Raw genomic sequence first — 14,934 nt, 5'->3', positions numbered from 1 at the left:
AGGCCCGGGCAAAGGGCGCAGCTGGCCTGACTGAGGAAGCGGGGCTGGGAAGTCCAGAGAAGCGCGAGGGGGTCAGAAGGCGTTCTTTCCTCGGTCACATTCGCTTCCACGACTCTGGACGCAAGAATTAAACGTGCCCGAGCGGCGCCTCTTCCGCCCGTCACGTCCGCTCGGCTCTGCGGTCGGAAGCGGTACCCGAACCCGCAGGCGACCGGCCGCGCGCGCCCTGCTGGCGGGACACGCAGCCGGGCGTCCGGGCTCAGGCGTTGCCGGGCAACTGGCCCGCGAGGGGATTGGCTGCGCCGGGCCCCGTGACCTCCGAGGAGACACGCACTTCCTGCGCCCCCGGAAGTGGCGTGGACGCCGGGCTCCACCCCCGGCGGAGGCGGAAGCGGAGCCGCCCCGAGCCTTGCAGCGTCTCCGCGCACGTCCCATGGCCGCCTACTCCTACCGCCCGGGCCCCGGCGCCGGCCCCGGCCCCGTCGCGGGCGCGGCGCTGCCGGACCAGAGCTTCCTGTGGAACGTCTTCCAGAGGTGAGGCCCGGCGCCCGCGGCGCTCACGGGACTCCGCCGGCCGCGCCCGGCCTCGCGGCTTATTCCCACCCGTCGGGTCCGCCGCAGCCCGCAGCCAGCCTCCCCCGGCCTGCTGCGCCCTCACCCCGCACCCCGGCCTCCGCGCCCTCCTCCGCGCCCCTCCCCCCGCCCTCCCCTCCAGTCTCCCCCCCCCCCCCGCCCCGGCCACCTGCTCCATGCCCCCCAGCCTCTCCCTGGCCTCCCCCTGAGCCTGCTGCTCTATCGCTCCAGCCCCTTTCTGCTGTCCCCGAGCCTTCCCAAGACGCCCTGGGGCTTGGCCTTTGTCTCCCTCCTGGGAACAGCCAAAGGCCCCCAGTTTCGGGGATGAGTTCTTACTGCTCTGGGAGGTCTCTAGGCGATGCTAGTTTTAGAAAAACAGAAACAAAGACTGCTCCAGCACCATTAAAATGCCAGCAGCCAGGAAATAAGCAGAGACATGATGGCTGCCTGGCGGTGGGGCAGCTGACCGTTACCTGAGCTCCTTCTGTCCATGGCTGTCCTACTGAATGAATGACCGAAACTTGAGTGACTCATGGTCAGGGAATGACTTAGTTGACAGAGAATCTTTTCCTGTTTGTGAACAAGAGAGAAACTGGTGCGGGTGGATTTAGGCAGGCCAAGGGAGAATCAAAGAGAAAGTCCTGAGGAGAACGAGTGTTAAAATGACTTGGCCTCTTTGGGGAGAAGCATCTTGGCCTTTGGCAGATGGCATGCTGAGGATTTGCTCCGGCAGAGCAAAGCGAGGGGTCCATGGGAAGGAATATGCCAGAACCTGCGTGAGGTGGTGGTCAGAAGGGTTAAATGTTTGTGCTTTTCACACACTTTTAATCACCAGCTGAACTGCTCTTGATTTTATAGGGTCGATAAAGATCGGAGCGGTGTGATATCCGACAGTGAGCTCCAGCAAGCGCTCTCCAATGGTGAGTGGGGCCCGGCCGCCAGGACCTCCGAGCCGCAAGCCTGACCCACCTGTAGACTTAATTACTGTTGCTGGCACGTGGTGGTGGTGCTTCCGACTTATTCCGACACGTGGGTTCCTGGTTGTCGTCAGTCTGATGTGCTGAGCTAGACGAACCTTTGGATGAGCACAGGGAAACGCCGTTGGAGATGCAGGTTGGGGATGAGGGTAGGAAGGTTAGCTCTGTACGGCAGATGCCCTTCAGCTATCCGGAAGGTTGTTGACCTTCTTAGGTACCTGATCTTGGCCCCTCCGAGCAGGATCATTGAGGTCCCAGAGGCTCTGATGGGGAAGTCGCTGGGGATATTGAAAGTGCTGGCTACTGTATTGTGGGGAAGGGTCTGTGAGTGGGGAGATACTGGGCACTCAGGGGTGAGAAGGTTACAGCTCTTGGGTGGTATGGGGGGCTCTCCGTGGAGCTGAGTTCTTGCTGGTGTCAGTGTGACCAATCCATAGAAGATCTACTCGAAACCTTTCAGACCCGTAAGTGTCCAACTGTGTGCCCCTTTCTTTGACCCGTCAGATCCACTGTCTTTTCTGACTTAACATCGCGTGCCTTTCCAGAGTTGTGCCATTCAAGCTAGAAAAGGGGTTGACTCAGAGATGTTACGGAGATGTTGAAAGGCACGTCTTTATTAGTGGGTAGCAATTGGGTGTTGAAGAAAGACTAGACTAGGGATTGAAAGGCCAGGGGTGCCAACCATGCCCCCTAGTGCTGGGTAAGTGATTAACGAAGGCGGTCCCTCGCCGTTGGCATGCACTGGGCACTGGATGTTAGTGTGTTTGCTGCCTGATGGTTTGCCTGAAGCTGAGGATTTGTGTTTACAGGCTAGCACGTTGATTTCATAGAGTGGTAGACACCCTTGGCCTCATTGCCAGTCTTTAACGAATGTGGGCACAGGCGCTGATGGACATCTTCAAGTGCATTTATGTAGGCTGTTTTCAGGAAGTTAACAAATTCCATTGCTTCTACGTGAGGGTTGTGCCTTCTGGGTTGGTCTCTGATCATTATTGACCCCTTCTGCTCCTCACCTGTGTCCCTGGTGCGTGAGCTGCACTGGGTAAGCAGGAGATGGGCCTACCAGGGGCGTGTCAAGGGCACCTGGAACTCAGCAGGCCCAAACTTTCTAAGTGTTGGCCAGATGGGCCTTTTCTTCGCGTCGTGTGTTAGTGTGGCAGCGGGGAGTGCCTAAGGGGTGAGGCTCCCTTTCCGAGCTCTTGCCCCTGAGTGAGGACCAGCCAGGACCCACTGGGACAGCTCCTTTTTGTCTGTTTGCTCTAAGTGTCGAGAGTGCTGCCCAGGTGTTGGGTTCATGCAATACCCGCTCTGTTGGGGGGCTCAGTGGGGTTCCTGGGGCCTGCCTGCCAGGATTCAAATCCTGTCTCTGCCAGTTCTAGGACTGTGGCTTTGAGCAAGGCCTCGACCTTCCCACAGTTCCTGGGAGGAGGCGTGCGCTGAGCGCTGGGCGTGGTGCCCAGTGTGGAGCAGGCTCAGTGCTGCTGGCTGGGGAGTCATCGTGCTGCCTCTGTCATGAGGGGCCAGTTCACGTCCTTGATGGCTTTTCTTCACCAGTGGCAGCAGTGATGGTGGTGGGCAGCCACAGCCCGGGCACCTTGTCCCACAGTCAGCCATGCTGTGTGAGCCCCATGGGGGCGGGGGCCTCATGTACTGACCTGTGGTTAAGGCTCCTGTCCCTTCCCTGGAGGGGTCAGTACCGCCCCCATCCCGCTGATGGTTAGAGCACACGGCTCTGCTCTGGCAGGACAGCCTTGAACTCCAGTGCCCGAAGCCTGCCTGAGAGACAGAGTTTTAACAGAATTGTCCAAAGGGCGCTCGGCACCCTCTCCTAAGATCTCTGAAGTCAGTGCCTGGCTTAGCCCACTAGTAGGCGTGCACTGGGACCGGGTCACAGTGGCCTCTCTGGAGCCACCTGCCTTGAATCGCCCTGTGGGATTCCCTCGGCTTCTGTTGGGGGCGTGTAAGAACCTGCCCTCCCCGGAGAAGCAGTCACTTAACCCTGAGAGAAGAGGCATTGGGGCCACCACGCCCTCTGCGGGGCCCCCCGGGAGAGGGCCCTGTCGCCTCTGCCTGGGAGTGTGGTGCTGCTTGTGAGCTGAGCAGCCGCGGTGGTGCTTCTGACTCGCTTGATTCTTATAAACCCTGAATCTTCTAACTGTTTGTCTCTTCAGATTAGCTGCTGAAAATTTAAATTTGTGGCTCACCAGGAGCAAGAGTTGAGAGAGTTTAAGGGTGAACTTCGTGGCCGTGGCCTCTCGTCCTCCGCCTCTCCTCCCGTCCAGCGTCATTAAAGTTTACTTCCGTGACTGTCTTCATAAATTTCTTTAGGTTCTTTGTGCAGCAAGGCAGGTTAAGTCCAGAGTAGGCTATTTCAGGAAAACAGTTTTATTAGTTTATTGCTGGTGGGAAAACCGGAGTTACAGAACAGCATAGTTCATCGCCAGCTAGATCTATACCTCTGAGTGCTCGCCGTTAAAATCAAGGGGCAACCACTATGGAGAAGTGTGGCCTGCACCGGGCCCCGTGGTATGTCCGGGAGAGACATTTCTGGAGGCTTCCCGCAGGGAAGCCTCCAGAAATGACTGCTCGCCGGCACGCGCGTGAGTGGCCATCAGAGGGCACAGGAGGGCTGTTCTCCGGTCGTCTGCCACAAACTGTCTTGGTCTTTAGGTACTTTTTTTTTTTATCTTAATATTATTTCTTAGGATTAAGGGAGGTTAATTTTGCTCAAGCCTCTTTTTTGTGCTTCAAGGTTTGCCTTGACACAACATATCGATGTATTTTGAGGAGGCATTTTTTAGCTGTGCTTTAAAAAATAATTCATGTATTCTTTTAAAGTTGGAGTTTTTTTTGTTTTTGTTTTTTCGTCAAACTAGAGCTCCTGCTCTCTTGGGGTCCCCGTGTTAGGTAGAAATGAGAGAACGCAGACCACCCAGGTGGACCGCTCCCTGCCAGCCACTCCTGCAGCCCTGCCGCTGCCCCACAGGCCCGGAGAGCTGGGGCCGCGTCTGTGCTCGTGGTGTGGCGGGGGGTCCGAGGCTGACCTGCAGGCTCCGTCGTCCTGCGTGGGCGCGGGCCGGCTCAGCAGCCCGGGCTGCCTGCCGGGAGCCTGCCGTTTCCTAGGAGGGCCTGTGTGATGACAGGCTGCCTCTGGAATGTCCTCATGGGTAAGCGTTTTGCCCGCTGAGGGCCTGAGCACATGGGAGCCGTTTGCCTGGATGGTGCCTACGGAGAGTATGGTGACAGCGAGCGCCCGCCTGCCCTCGGGGCGTCTGGAGCTTCTGGGAGTGGCCCCGAGACGAACCCTGGGCGCCCCGGCTTGGGGCGCTTCCCTGGTGGACGGCACGTCATGTGTGTCGCCCGCCACTGGAGAGTCGGGTGTGTCCTGGGGCGGCCAGCAGGGCTCTGGCCGCGGTGCCTGGTCCCGCCCTACCTTGTCCCATGCCTGTCCCTCTGGGTCCTTGCGCTGTGACAGGCTGTGGCCGTGACCGTTGTCAGTCCTTGCTGGTCATCGAGTACCCCGTCCCATCGGCTCTTCCCAGATACTGGCTGCCGGAGTTTCAGAGGGAAACAGAGTAAACAACGGGCTACTCTGGAGGCCGGGCAGGTGGCGGCATTTCTGGCCTCAGTGTCTTCGCACGTGAAAGCAGGGCACCTGGAAGTTTAGGTCCCCTCCAGCCACGCCATGTCCACAGGCCCCGCCTCTGCCTGGTCCAGACCTGGGGGACACCGTGGGTCTGCCCCCCCAGGCCCGAGTTCGCGGTGCCTCCTGGTGGACACCAGCTGTCTTGGCCGTAACGTGCATGCGCTCGCGACTCGGCCCAGGGTTCGTAGGACGCGTTTCTGACCGCGCTTGTGGTCGGCGTCCAGGTTGCTGGCAGAAGGGCTGGGCTTCACGTCGGGCCGTGGGAAGCCGTATTGGAGCTGCTGGTGGGGGGGGCCTCATGCTGGACCCGAGGGGGCACCCAGCCCGCAGGACGCCCTCCTCACACAGCTCCGAGGGCCGGACACTGCGGCCGGAGGCCCGGCTGGGCCCCGGCAGTGGTGGCGAGGCTGCTGCGTTTCCCCAGAAGGGCCGCAATCGGTGACCCGGGGTGGCTCACCGACGCCGTCCCCCGCCAGAACCTGGGTGTGGATAACAGGACAGCAGTTCGAGAGAAACCTCTTTGGAGATTAAAAAGACCAAGTTCTGTCACGGAGCAGAGTGGGGCTCCCCCGTGTGAGAAGGGGGCGCGGACACACGTTCCCGAAAGCGCTGGTGTGCTTGGCGCGTGGGTAAGTCGGTGCCGACGCCTGGCCGTGGCCTGCTGGCCGGTGGCTTGTTCCGTGCGCCACGCGCTGGTCGGCCTTGCTGCTCGAGGCGACCGCGCCGTCCCCGGGTTCTGGGTGGGGAGGCCGTGCCCTCCGTTTGCGGGAAGACGGCTGTGCTTCTGCTCCCTCTGCTGCTCAGCGGAGAAGCCGAGGGCCTCCAGCTGCGGTGGCCGAGAGTCTCCGAGGCCAGGTCTGGCGGGGGCCTGTGCCCACCAGGGGTGCCGCGTTCCCGGGCAGAGGCGCTGGGGGGCTGGGGTGGGGCGAGGCGGGGCGGCAGGAAAGCCCGGCACACGCCGTGGGGGGCCAGCGGCCGGGCCTCCCGCGCACCGCGGGGCCCTCAGCTTCGCTGTGGGCCGTCGGGCTCTGACGTGGGGCCGGGGGCCGGGCCTCAGGGCTGGTGGGGCCGGCTGCTGTCGTTCTCCCTGGGTCTCTGGAGCAGCGGGCCACCTGGGCGACGGGGGGTGGTGGCAGTCCCCGGCCTCCCTGTCACAGACAAAGACGCCTGTTTGCTCTCCGGAGCCTGGAGCCGCGGCTGCCCCCGAGCCCTCCAGCGCAGCGCGGGCCCAGGGGTGTGGTCCGTGCGCTGCGGTGTGCCCGCCTGGGGACACCGGCCGTCCTTGCGCGACGGGCCCTGCGCGGCCTCACTGAGCTTCGCGCCTGTCGCGTCCGCGCGACTCTGTGCGGCACCGTCATGGCCGGCGCTGTCCGGGGCACGAATCCGCCCGGCCCGCGCGTGGTTCTGCCGCCCGAGCGGCCGCCCGCCTGCGTCGGACATGGCGGGAGGGCCCTCGGGCGCGCCTTTCCCAGCTCCCGTCCCTGCGTGTTCTCGGCATCCCCGGTGCGGGGCCGCGGGCGCGCCTCCGTGGGCATCCCTGCCCTGCGGCCCCTTGACCCTGGACGTGGGCCCCCTCCCCACCCCCTGCACGTCCGCAGCCTGGCGCCAGGCGTGGGACACCTGTGCCCCTGCACCGTGGGCGGTGGCCTCGCTCCGGTGACGGCCGCAGGCGTTCGGAACGGGTGTCAGCCGGGCACTTGGCCTGGCGACTGCAGTGGGGGGCGGGGCACTCAGGGAGCCTCCCCTGGGAAGCATCTCTCCCGGGGCGTAGAGGCAGGCGGGTGGAGTGGGGCGTGCATGTGTGGGACGGACACTCGGCAGCCCGGTGTCCCAGTGTCGGGCGGCACCCTGCCGAGCCTGTGCCGGGAGCGTCGGAGGCGAGTGGGTCCCTGTGCCACCCGGAGCTGAGACGGCTGTGTGCGTAGAGGACAGAGTGGGCAGGCGTCACGCAAGCAAGGCCGCGCCCAGACAGCTTCTTCTCTGCATTAAAAACACCTTTTTGACTTTGCTTCTGCTGTGAAAGTTGATGAAGGTGCACATCGCTCCGAAACCTGTTCTTGGGCACCAGGGTGTCCGGTGAGCACTGTCACAGTCGACAGACGCTCACGGCTGGGCCTCAGCCCCCCCCCCCCCCACTGTGACATAGCGAGCAACTCCCGCTGCTGTTCTGAAGCGAATCGGGGAATGAACATAACCGACCTTTCCAGTCTCGAGGAAAAGAGTGCGATGCCCAGACTAGTTGGGGAGACGTTTGGTGGCATGTCCTCGGTGTGGCACAAGGGGGCGGAGGAGGTCACGCTGCCCGTGTGCAGCAGCTCCCAGTGCAGCAGCCACAGAGGTGCGCTCTGCCGGTCTTGGGGCCTCCAGTACCGGGGGCAGCAGTGTCGCTGGTGACATTCCTGGCAAAACCAGATGCTGGCCTCTCAGCTCCCTGGTGGCTGAGTCTGGAAAAGGCAGTGTGCATCGAAATAACAGAAAACCGTTTCTTGGTTCCGCAGTGAAGCAGAGTCCTGGCAGACAGCTTTGGGTGTCTGCGGGGACCTGAGGGCTCCCCGCACTGCGGGAGGCCCCCGCGCACCGCCAAGCGCGCAGCCTGCTGAGCAGCACCGCGCCGGGTCTTCGCGCGGGACGCGTGGCGCCCTTGCGTGTTACGTGCTCCAGGTTCGGGACGGGTTTTCCTGTGAAAGTGCTTTGCTCACACTCGAATCCCTGTTTGCTTTCAGGCACCTGGACTCCGTTCAACCCCGTGACCGTCAGGTCGATCATATGTAAGTAGCAGCGCGGGCGACCGGCTGTGGGCTGCTCGGCCCGCGGGTGCGCCCCGCCCCGTCCCCCCACCTGAGCCCCACGCCGACTCTTACTGTCGGTTCCCACCCCTCCGAGGTCCCAGTCCTGGAGACCGCAAGTGCCCGCGGGAGGGGGCCCTGGCGCTCGCCCGCGTCGTCGCCCCGGGAAAGTCAGAATCGTAGCGCGCTTCTCGCCAGACCAGGAGCTGAGGTCATGGTCCCACGTTGACCTCGCTCGCCGAGGACACCAAACAATTTGTCGCTGTCCGTACAGCCGTCCTCCAGGCTGAGTTTGTCCCGGCGTGTGTTAGCCGTCTTGCAATTATATGTGAATGTGGTTTTCAGTTCTTTTGTATTTGGCCCTGGAATTGGGCTGGCATTTTAAAATGCAAGGCAGGTCCTGCTGAGAAGTCACAGCCAGTAGTCTTTGTCCTCAGAGGGGGCTCTCCCGATCACGGGCTCCTCCGAGCCTCCCGGAGGCAGAGGGGCGCTCCAGGCCCAGAGCTAGGAGCTGGGCACTTCACTGCCCCTCGGCATCTCCCCGCCGTGGTTGAGTGAGACGATCTCGTTATCGTGGCTCTGACGGTGGGTTTGCTTGCACGTTCCTTTTCACAGGGGCTGCGGGCGGGTGCCAGTCCCCACGCCCCTCACTCCACCAGGGAGCGCTGATCAGCAGCACTTGGGGATTCGCTAGCTGAGCACCGTGCTGGGCCCGTGCTGGGCCCGTGCTGGGCCCGTGGGAAACCAGGGCTCCGGAGACCGGGGACGTGGCCGCACGGGTGCGGGCCCTGCTGGTCGACCCCGGGGTCGCGTGTGCCGCGTACCACTGACGCCCCTTTTCGTCTCAGCTATGTTCGACCGCGAGAACAAGGCTGGCGTGAACTTCAGCGAGTTCACCGGCGTCTGGAAGTACATCACGGACTGGCAGAACGTCTTCCGCACCTACGACAGGGACAATTCTGGGATGATCGACAAGAACGAGCTCAAGCAAGCGCTCTCAGGTTTTGGTAACTCACTGCTCCGATGGTGTGGCATGAACATTTTTTACTTTGTTCAACTTACTGACTCTTTAAATCCAATATGTGAAATTTTGTTTGCCTCATACAGGTTTAAATTTTGCTATTACTGGAGACTTTTGTGCGGTGTTCATCCAAAATGAGATAAGGCTATGCAGTCGCTCATCTGCTGTGAATGGAGATGACACAGCACGTTGAGAATGTGGCTTCGAGACATTTTAAAGTGAATAAGTGAAAAAGCAGTGTAGGGCGGCTGCGATTTCGTGGTACATCGAAGCACACGGAAAGACGAGAAAGTGCCCAGAAGGGGCGATTCCGAGCTGCAGTGCTGATTGCACGCCTCGGGCACCCGAGTCAGCACAAGCTCCCATTCTCAAGTGTGTGTCTGCCTGAGTGTGCCGTGCCACACGCCTGCCAGGCCTGGGTGTGCTCACACCACACGCCTGCCAGGCCTGGGTGTGCTCACACCACACGCCTGCCAGGCCTGGGTGTGCCGTGCCTTGAGGAGCGTTCGCTTGGTACCTCTCGGAGCGGGTCGGCGGGCCTTCCGACGTCAGCGGCCGGTCTGAGAGGCAGTTGGACTCTCTTATTTAGAGGAAGAACTGAAACGTGGGCTCGTGTGAAGTTGCACTGAGACCCTAACTTGGGTCAGTTCCCCTTGGCCCTGCATTCACGGGCCCGTGTTACGAAACCACTCTGCTTTGCTTAAAAGGCTGGTTATAAATACCTTCTTGAAAAAAATAAGGAAAGGTTGTGATGCCATGTGTTCTAAGTCCCTTGAGTAACGTGAGCTACGCTTCAGTTCTCGTGGTGGCTGACGCAGCCCCTCCCTCCCTGTGCTCTGTCTGGCCGCGCACTTCACGCTGTCTCCCGGTCCTGCCTCGAGAACTCGGACCTGGCTCTGCCCTTGGCGGGGGGCTGAGGGGGGCCTGGCCTGGCTGGGGCGGCCTTGGGAGGGACCAGGACCCTGCGGCAGCTCCAGACAGGTGGCCTCCGGTGCCACAGAGCACGGTGGTTTCTATCCCCGTCAGGCCTGGAGCCGCCGAGGCAGACAGTGGCCCGGCCCCCTGGCCGCTGGGCAGGTGGCCGCCCCTCGCCCGGGCAGTGCAGACGGCCGTCCTGACTTCCCAGCTGTTTTTGGAGAAAGTACATGTTCTTTTGCACCATTTCTTCAGTTACTCCAAAGAGCTTCTTCCTGTGATGGGCCCGTGGCCATCTCCGGAGCCTGCCCCAGGGCCTTGTCTTCCGTGGAAGCAGAGCCGTCGCGCTTTCCCCGCGGGCGTTGTTTGGGAGATGCCGCGCCTGTCAGGAGCAGAGTCCTCTTCGGGGTCGACCCCTGGGAACAGGCGCGCCCCTCGGGGTTGCCAGGGCTGCGAGGGGCCTGGGGCTGCAGCCCTCCCTGTCCTCTGAGCCCTGGGGCGCCAGGTGCGTGTCTCAGGCCAGCCCCGGCGGTGCCGTGTGCCTGACCGGCTCGCGTGCTGGATTTGACGGTCCGTCCGTTCATTTGCGACACGTCATCCTGAACGCGCCCGTGTGCCAGGCAGAGACCGGAGGCGAACGCATGCGTCCGGCGCGGCCCTCGGCCCCGGCAGCGCGGACGCCCAGCTCCAGGGCTGCAGGTCGTGCCCGCCAGGCGCTCCCCTCCCCACCCCAGCCCTGGCGGGCCCCTGGCCAGTCTAGTGTGCGTTAGGAAAACGTGCTGGAAGTAGAATGCCCCTCTTTACGCGCCACTTCTCAACGTTTTCCCGTGTTTTGCTGCATGTGCTTTGTCTGCAGTGGCAGTCGGGGTGGAGCCCGCAGTGGGGGCGCAGGGAGCCCCTCTCGTTGGTCTTTGCTGCAGGGCTTTCACCGCAGGGACCACGCGGGGCAGGGTGCTCCGGATGTGGCCCCTCGGTAGACAATCTCCTCTTGCAGTTGGCTCATCACCCATGTTCTCGTCTGACCCGCAGTGACGGCGAGGTCCGGGCTCCTGGTGGCTGCGTCCGCCGTCTGGGGGGGGGCGGGGTCCTGTGACGCTGTTCTGGGCGTCTCCTCCCAGGCTGGGCAGGAGGGCAGCGCACAGCCGGCGTGGCCGCAGGCTCGGGTGCTGGGCGCGGGGCGACGGCCCGGGAGGAGGGGCGCCGCCCAGGACCTGCCCTCGCTCTGCGCCGGGCCTCCTGTGCTCAGCTCAGGGAGGGCCTGGGTCCAGGTCGCAGACGTGCGAAGGGGCCGTCGCGTGTGCACGTGAGTGCGTCCTCTCCAGTGAGGTGTTCAGTGTAAGGTTCCCTCAGACAGCGGGCGCACGCTCCTTGCAAGGGCTGCGGCAGGCGTGGGAAGCAGCGGGAACATTACGGCCCCTGGATCTGGCCTTCGATCAGCAAGGGCGCACGGGCGGAGGGGCAGGGAGGAGCTGTCTTTGTTTGCAGTGGCCCCCGGGGTGTCCCGCTCACGGGCTGCGCGCCCCCACGTCTTCGGAGCCGCCTCCTGCTGGACACCCCAGCACACATCCAGTAGATGGGAAGTGGAGTCGTGGCTCTGCCGTAGCGTTTGGCGGCGCGTCGGCGGGTTCGGACCTTGCGAGTCTGCCCTGCGCCTTGTAACGCTCGGTTTCCAGGTGCCGGCGCGTGAGGTTCCGGGGGGGCCTCTGTCCACCAGTGTCCGGTTTTCCAAGTCCACGTTCGTGGAATCGGGAGCCTGGAGTAACGGCCTCCCAGCACGCCCCTGGTGGCGAGCAGCCCAGAGCGCCGTCCCGTGCGGGTTAATGGCTGTGTGTCAGGACAGGGCTGCTTCCAAGGGACAGCCTGGCTGCCCCGTGGCGGGTGTGGCAGGGTGGCCGGGGGCGGGTGTGCCAAGGAGCAGTGAGGTCACGAGGCGGCACTGCCCCCCGGCCACGCCCGGCCTGTCGCCTGGCACTGCTGAGCAACTCGCTTCAGAGTGCATCGGCCTTTGCTCCGTGGGTCCCATCGTCCCGGGCTGCTGTGTCCCCGTGGGGAGGGCGGGTCTCCTGGAGGGGGAGGGGTGTGGACCAAAGGTCCCTTTTCTCTGGTCCCTCTTCAAGGCTACCGGCTCTCCGACCAGTTCCACGACATCCTCATTCGGAAGTTTGACCGGCAAGGGCGGGGGCAGATCGCCTTTGATGACTTCATCCAGGGCTGCATCGTCCTGCAGGTACCAGGCCTCGGAGGGCGGGGTCAGCCTTTGGGGACGCGGCTTCCTCCTGGTACCCAGGGGTGAGCGGTGCTGCCCGCGCCCCTGGCGGCAGAGACAGCTGCCGCCCCTCCTGGGTCCGGCTCTGGTGTTTTCGTCGCGTCTTCATCCCGAGGGCGTGGTCGTCCCTCTGCCCGGCCTCCCCGTGCGGGGCGAGCCTGGAGCCGGGTGCAGGCTCTCACCTGCTCTGCCCGATCCCGCACGGTTCTGCGGTGTGCCCCAGAGAAGCAAGTCCGGAGCTGCAGGGGCCGCCGCCCTGCCCTGGCTGTCCCCACACAGGCCCCGTCCCGTTGCTGGGCGGGGACCCGAGTCCCACAGACTCGAGGCTTTAGAAGTGCACGGAACTTTTGAATACCTGTTTGTCTTCCAAAATTTGATTACTACAAAGTTCGAAGAAGAGCAGAGACAGTGTGTGCCCGTCACGCGGGCCCAGGGCTGGTCAGCTCACGGCCGGTGGAGTGAGGCCCACAGCCCGGTCCTCTGGGGCGCGTTCCCTTGAAAGCGCGTCTGCTGCGTGGAGGGAGCCGCGGAGCCCGCAGCGTGCGTCCCCGGGGAGGGCCCAGCTGTCCCTCACGGCCCCCGGAGGTGCGAGCAGTGTGAGGGTTTTCCGTGGAATTTGGAATCTGGGGAAACGGTCTCCAGTTTCTTCCTCGTTGAACCGGTGGGACCGCGGGCGTGTAGCTTGGCTGGCGCCTGACCCCTGGCCCCGTGGAGCTGGCAGGTCAGCCCGAGTGACAGCTGGAGGTCTCCGACCGCGTGTCTGGCTCTCAGGGTCTCGTTTCGCACTGTCATCTGAATGCTTTAGGAAAGGACGAAGTGTAAGAGTCGCCTGGCCAGTGTGCGAATCGCTCTCAGGTTAGGATTGTCGTTTGTGGTCACGGCCCACAAGTGGACGTCTGACCCTCTGCATTTGCCTGGCAGAGGCCGCTGCGCTGGCTCAGCAACCCAGGCCGTGCCACCTGGGTCCACACCTGAGCCCCGCCAGGTGCTGCCCCTGGGCGAGGGCCGGCCTTCCCGCTGTGCCGGGCGCCACCCGCCCTTCAAGAATGAACCTGTGTGGACTGATGGGAAGGCCACAAATGAAAAACTTTTCTTCTTTCTTTTACCAGAAAGCGAAAGGCTTTTTGGAAATTGTTTTTGGCAAAATAACATGAACACTCGTAGAAATCTTGGAAAAATACAATTAAACAAGAAAAAATTTGCCCATTGTTCCTTAAGCCAGAGTTCAGTGCTGCTGCTATTTGTGCATGCTTTGCACACGCGCTGGGGTGCTCCTGGCCGACACCGGGTGGACGGCCACATGTGTCCGGCCCGGTTTGCTGTAGCTCTTCCCGCCGCCGCAGGACACAGGTGTGGCCCAGCTTGTCAGCCGGCTGGCCACCAAGGTCACGGTGGACCTGGTGGTATTTTCTTGTCGCAGAACTGCAGTGTACCTGTCTCCTCTAGTCGTGCGATTCTTCAGCCCCTGTCCTGGTTGCCCAGCTCCATGTTCTGGGCCAGCACGTACCTAACCGTTGGGCACAGGTAGCCTCCCGTCTGCTCCTGACCCGACTGGGCGGTTAGGCTTGTGGAAAGACCCAGGTGGGACCCTGGGGTGGGGGCGACAGACAGGAGGACTTGGGGGCAGCATGGACAGTTCCTGTCTTGTCATGGGCCTCACTTGCCAGGGACAGGGTCTGGGGAGGAGCCCAGGGTCAGACCTAGCCTGGGGGTCGCGCAGAGGCCCCCCGCCCGTGCCTCCCTGCGCTGGTCTCTGTCCGAGTGAGGGATGTGGAGACACGATGTTTCCGAAATTGGCTTTCTAACCGTCTTTTCGTGAAATACATTTTGTTTCTTCTGTTGAATGAATATCAAGATTTAAGCATCTGTGGTTTTTTCCCAGAGGTTGACAGATATATTCAGACGCTATGATACGGACCAGGACGGCTGGATTCAGGTGTCCTACGAGCAGTACCTTTCCATGGTCTTCAGCATCGTATAACCCGGGCCTTCTGCAGACAGCGACCCGATTGCGGAAAAGAGACTGAAAATGCCAAACCTCTTACCTTCAACGAAACGGACGCGGTCGACGCTATTCTTTCCTTAGTTCCTGTGATTAGCACTTGGGGACCCAGCTGTACATATGTAGATAAGCCGATCCGCGTCCTCACAGTCGTGATGGTGGTCATGTCGTTTCTCACACACAAGCGTTTGATTTGGGGCTGTTTAATTGTGCCATAAGGTGAGATCTGAGAACGCTTCAGGTATCCTGCATGTATAAAATTTATCATGTGCTTTTCCAGATGGTTCTAATTCTGTAGTAGAGGTACTTGTGTTAACCCATAGGAGTTTTAAATTAACATGGAACTTGCACAGAAGACTTTTCATGTGCCTTACTTTTTTAAAAAAGGGTTTATTGTATACATTTGAATATGCAATGTAAGCAATAAAGCAGTGCGCCCCGTCCCATCCGCCTCAGACGCACGTGTGGGGTCCGGGGTCTCGGGTCCGGGGCGTGGCTCTGCCTGTGGAGAAGTGTGGGTGCCTCCCTTCCCGTTCCAGGAGTTTAAATTTCATAAGATATCTTTGGACGCACAAATCCACACGTGGTCCAGAGGCGCGTGAGCGCCTGTCGTCTGCTGGGGGTCCACTCTGCGCCCTCGCTGGCTTGTTGGCGGCACACCCTGCCACACCCTCATGGGGTCGCTTTAGACCAGTCCACCCCCCCGCCCCCAGTGCACATCTGAAAACCAGGATTCGGGGTGGGGTCG

At 61.9% G+C, this 14,934-nt stretch overlaps 1 protein-coding gene across 2 annotated transcripts; it reads left to right on the top strand.

Annotated features, from left to right (window-relative positions):
* The first annotated feature begins 367 nt into the window (after nucleotides 1-367).
* PDCD6 (programmed cell death 6) lies at nucleotides 368-14,630 on the top strand. 2 transcript variants are annotated; one of them, XM_016124663.2, is made up of 6 exons: nucleotides 368-534; nucleotides 1,432-1,493; nucleotides 7,920-7,964; nucleotides 8,831-8,989; nucleotides 12,036-12,145; nucleotides 14,067-14,630. In XM_016124663.2, exons 1-6 carry the CDS (start codon nucleotides 434-436, stop codon nucleotides 14,163-14,165), a joined length of 576 nt encoding a protein of 191 aa, XP_015980149.1. In that variant the 5' UTR covers nucleotides 368-433; the 3' UTR covers nucleotides 14,166-14,630. The 2 variants fall into 2 exon arrangements, with proteins under 2 accessions (XP_015980149.1, XP_015980150.1); XM_016124664.2 differs by having other exon boundaries at nucleotides 379-534; nucleotides 8,831-8,983.
* The last annotated feature ends 304 nt before the right edge of the window (nucleotides 14,631-14,934 follow it).

This window comes from Rousettus aegyptiacus, unplaced genomic scaffold (assembly GCF_014176215.1).
Source record: "Rousettus aegyptiacus isolate mRouAeg1 unplaced genomic scaffold, mRouAeg1.p scaffold_m13_p_8, whole genome shotgun sequence".
NCBI classification, from domain to species: Eukaryota; Metazoa; Chordata; class Mammalia; order Chiroptera; family Pteropodidae; genus Rousettus; species Rousettus aegyptiacus.
The sequence above is the reverse complement of the archived record's forward strand: the minus strand, read 5'-3'. Positions and strand labels throughout refer to the sequence as shown.

Bases quoted from the DNA above. Each gene is read 5' to 3' on its own strand.
- PDCD6 (XM_016124663.2), top strand. From the start codon at position 434: ATGGCCGCCTACTCCTACCGCCCGGGCCCCGGCGCCGGCCCCGGCCCC. The intron at 1,494-7,919 runs GTGAGTGGGGCC...GTTTGCTTTCAG, and splicing joins CCAGCAAGCGCTCTCCAATG to GCACCTGGACTCCGTTCAAC. The intron at 8,990-12,035 runs GTAACTCACTGC...TCCCTCTTCAAG, and splicing joins GCAAGCGCTCTCAGGTTTTG to GCTACCGGCTCTCCGACCAG.